Below are 4,152 nucleotides of genomic sequence, written 5' to 3'. Positions count from 1 at the left end.
ATATACGGTCTTTAACATTCATTCTTATTATATATTATATATGTAGTACTGTACAAAACATGAAATAATTTTGAAAGATACTACTCTCTTAATTAAAGTCACTTTGAGTACAGCCTTCTTGTTAGATGAAAATGGATATTATACGGTTGTACATTATGTCCACTATGTCCTTCGAGAAGTGTTCATTTCTAAAAAACAGGGTGGGGCATACATGAATGAAAAACATCTTCATACTCATACTAAACACTGTGAATAATCGATATTTTCAACCGTTTAGTTTAGTTAATGTTTATTAGTTAATTTTGTTTAGTGATATTTTTCCCATGAATCGATATGTATTCATTGATCATAATATATCGATACATAATGGGCTACAATGGGCCATATACATAAAAAGGCTATGGGCTAATAATATACAATCTAACTACAAGAGAATACATAACCTAACATCCCCGCAGTTTTATCGGGAGGAGAAATCTGGACGTTCAAACTGGATCGAAAATCAGTGAAGAGGGACGTTGGAAGACCTTTGGTGAAGATATCCGCATATCGAGATGTAGAGGGAACATGTAAAACACGAACGTTACCCAAAGCAACCTGATCACGAACAAAGTGAATATCAATCTCAATGTGCTTCGTCCGTTGATGTTGTACTGGATTAGATGTCATGTATACAGAGCTAATGTTGTCACAATAAACAATAGTGGCATTTGACGGTGAAGTGTGAAGCTCTCTAAGAAGATTGTGTAGCCAACATGTCTCAGCAACGGAGTTGGCAACGCCACGATATTCGGTCTCAGCACTAGATCTCGATATAACCTGTTGACGCTTTGATGACCATGATAAAAGATTTTCACCAAGAAAAACACAATAACTAGATGTCGAACGACGTGTAGTTGGACATCTAGCCCAATTAGCGTCAGAATATGCAACAAGGCCATCTGTGGATGAGACATGTATCTGTAGCCCATAATCAAGTGTTCCACGAATGTAGCGCAAAATGCGCTTGAGAGCAAGAAAATGTGGCTCGCGTGGATCATGCATGAAGAGACATATCTGCTGAACCGCGTAGGAGATGTCAGGGCGTGTGAATGTGAGATACTGAAGAGCTCCTGCAAGACTCCTGTATAAGGTGAGATCGGCAACAGGAGGACTGGTGTCGTCCAATTTGGACTGTGTGTCAGCGGGCGTGCGACAAGGTTTGCCCTACATCATGTCTGCACGCTGTAAGATGTCTATAGCATATTTCTGCTGAGATAGAAACATGTCTGTAGAGCTGCGAGTAGCAGAAATGCCAAGAAAATAGTTAAGGGACCCCAAATAAGTCATAGAAAACTCTCTACTAAGCTGACCAATAATGGTGTGCAGTAACGAAGTGGATGATGCAGTGAGGATAATGTCATCGACATATAGAAGAAGATATGCTGTAGAAGAACCCTGATGATATACAAATAAAGATGAGTCACATCGACTGTGCTGAAAACCCTGTTTCAGAACAAATAAGCAAACCGTTGGTACCAAGCGCGTGGTGCCTGTTTTAGGCCACATAAGGAGCGCTGTAAGCGGCAAACATAGTCAGGAAATCTAGTATCACGGTATCCAGGTGGTTGGTGCATATAAACTGTCTCATGTAAGTCACCATGAAGAAAGGCGTTCTTTACTTCAAGTTAATGAATGGGTCAATGACGAGAGACAGCCAAACTTAAAACGGTACGAATAGTTGTTGGTTTGAAAACCGGGCTAAAAGTCTCATTAGAATCAATGCCAATCTGTTGGCTTTTACCATTAGCAACCAACCGGGCTTTGTACCTAGCCAAAGAACCATCAACATGAAACTTCTGCTTAAATAGCCACATTGAACGAACCACATTAGGCCAGGAGGGCGTGGAACAACTACCTAAGTGTCATTAGAAATAAGGGCATGATATTCCTCATCCATGGCTTAATGCCAGTGAAGATCCTTAAGAGCCTGTAAATATGATCGGGGCACAGGTGAAGGGGTAGTAGTGTGCAAGTTAAGGCGAGTAACGGGTTTAATAATCTCGTGTTTGCTACGGGTCATCATAGGGTGTGGTATTGGAGGTGATCAAGATGTGGATGGGGTGATAGTAGGTGAGTTACTCGTTGAGGTAGCGGAAGGTGAAGTAGTAGGTGTGTCTCTGTGTGATGAGTACAGGAGATCTGAGGACTGCACCGGTGAGGTAGGCTGAAATGATGTATGAAAAGAAGGGGAAAGAGAGTCTAGAAACTCATAGGATGGGGACTAGGTTGGAGTGACCGAACCATAAGCAAAGACAGTCTTGTCAAACACGACATGACGAGAAATGATAATTTTACGATTAGAGAGGTTAAGACAACGAAAACCACGATGATCAGATGGATAACGAGGAATATACACGGTGTGGATCGTGGGGCAGGTTTGTGGGCAGTGTTTAGGTGGGGGGAAACATAAGCATCCAAAGACATGCAAATGAGTGTAGGTTGGGTGTTGGCGAAAAAGATGGAAATGAGAGGTGTCATTTTGAATGACGGATGATGGTAGGATGTTAAGGAAATGGCATGACATATGTAATGCTTCCGCCCAATAAGTGGGAGGAAGACTTGCATGAAACAAGAGTGTACGAATAGTGTTGTTAATAGTCCGAAGAATTCTTTCAGATTTTCCGTTTTGTTGAGATGTGTGCGGGCACGAAAAACGAAAACGGATGCCGTGTTTGGCAAAATAAATCATGAAATACAGTGTAATCATATTCACCACCATTGTTACGTTGAAATGACTTTATAGTACACTTGAATTGATTTTCTACAAATGATGTGAAATGTATAAACTTCTTAAAAACATCAGATTTGTGACGCAAAGGATAAACCCACAAGTAATGTGTATAATGATCAAGAAAAACAACATAATATTTGAAACCACTCATGCTAGCAATGGGTGAAGTCCAAACATCAGAGTGTATAATATCAAATGGAGAACATACAATCAGAAGTGCTAAATGGAAGCCGAACGTGTTTACCAAGATGACATGGTTGGCATAATACACGTGACTTATCTTTATTGCAAGAAATAAATTGACGAGAAATTAAATATTGTAACACTTGGTCACCGGGATGGCCAAGACGTTGGTGCCAAAGTGATGAGCTAGATGTAGTAAAGACTTGAGAAGTAGATTGTGTCACGGGATATAGAGGTCCAGTGTTGTCACATCGGATTAGAGGTTGACGGGTGCGATAATCCTTCACATAAAACCAAAAGGGTCAAAGTCAATAGAACATTGATTATCAGTAGTAAATTTATGAACATATATAAGATTCTTAATTACTGTAGGTGTGATAAGAACATTGTGTAAATGAAGTGGGCGATAAGGGTTTGGTAAGTCGGTGTGCCCGGTAGTCAATACAGGAATTGAGGAACCGTTACCAACAAAAATAACAAAAATAGAACGAGTATCATGGTTATTTGAAATGGACTTAAGTATATTTGTAATGATACGCATAACGATCCGTCTCAAAAACAAGCAAGCATCTCGGCAAAGATCCTACCCGGCACCGCACGTCCCGGAATACGAACCCTTATCTGACGACATCTCAGTAACTTTACCACGCCGGGTGAATGGCTAGACTGAGAGCTCGGATGACATACACGTAACCGGCATCATGAAGCCAGTCATGATAACTATAACCGTGAAGAAACACTTGGAACAAATAGAAAGCAAAACCTTCCCGGCTAGACTAAGAGCACCGTGATGCCTTCCCCGAACCAACATGCCGTCAGTATCGTCACGGCATTGAAATCCGACACAAGGATACTCTCCCGGGACAAGCACGATGTCCCGGAGAAAGTACATTGTCCCGGAGCGGACACTTTATCCCGGAACGAGTACCTGACAACGGAACAAGCATGCAAGCAAGTTGCATGCCACGCCAGCCCGCGAATCTAGGGAAGTTTGTTAGGATATGTTATTCCCATGAAAAGGACAGGTGCCACGCCATCCCTCGAAATTAGCAAAGTTCGTTATAACCATGAAAGGGACGTGCCACGTCACCATCCCCTCCTAAACATCTATAAATATGTGAGCAAGATCACCAATCACACAACACTGGATGCATTAATGTTACTCTGCCCAAATCAATTATGATAGCATTACTCCA

At 41.4% G+C, this 4,152-nt stretch overlaps 1 protein-coding gene across 1 annotated transcript; it reads right to left on the bottom strand.

Moving 5' to 3' along the window:
- Positions 1-420: 420 nt before the first annotated feature.
- Positions 421-1,856, bottom strand: LOC139860106 (uncharacterized mitochondrial protein AtMg00810-like). Its single transcript, XM_071848880.1, has 3 exons — positions 1,737-1,856; positions 1,211-1,437; positions 421-1,123 (listed from the first exon to the last, which is right to left on the bottom strand). Exons 1-3 carry the CDS (start codon positions 1,854-1,856, stop codon positions 421-423), a joined length of 1,050 nt encoding a protein of 349 aa, XP_071704981.1.
- Between the last annotated feature and the right edge of the window lie 2,296 nt (positions 1,857-4,152).

This window comes from Rutidosis leptorrhynchoides, chromosome 7 (genome assembly GCF_046630445.1).
Source record: "Rutidosis leptorrhynchoides isolate AG116_Rl617_1_P2 chromosome 7, CSIRO_AGI_Rlap_v1, whole genome shotgun sequence".
In the NCBI taxonomy this organism is placed as follows: domain Eukaryota; kingdom Viridiplantae; phylum Streptophyta; class Magnoliopsida; order Asterales; family Asteraceae; genus Rutidosis; species Rutidosis leptorrhynchoides.
Note: the sequence above shows the minus strand (reverse complement) of the source record. Positions and strands in the feature narration are given on the sequence as shown.

Coding starts and splice junctions, on each gene's coding strand:
- LOC139860106 (XM_071848880.1), bottom strand. CDS start 1,856: ATGTGGCTATTTAAGCAGAAGTTTCATGTTGATGGTTCTTTGGCTAGG. Junction 1,438..1,736: donor CTAATGAGACTTTTAGCCCG/GTTTTCAAACCA, acceptor GTATATCATCAG/GGTTCTTCTACAGCATATCT. Junction 1,124..1,210: donor TTACAGCGTGCAGACATGAT/GTAGGGCAAACC, acceptor CACCTTATACAG/GAGTCTTGCAGGAGCTCTTC.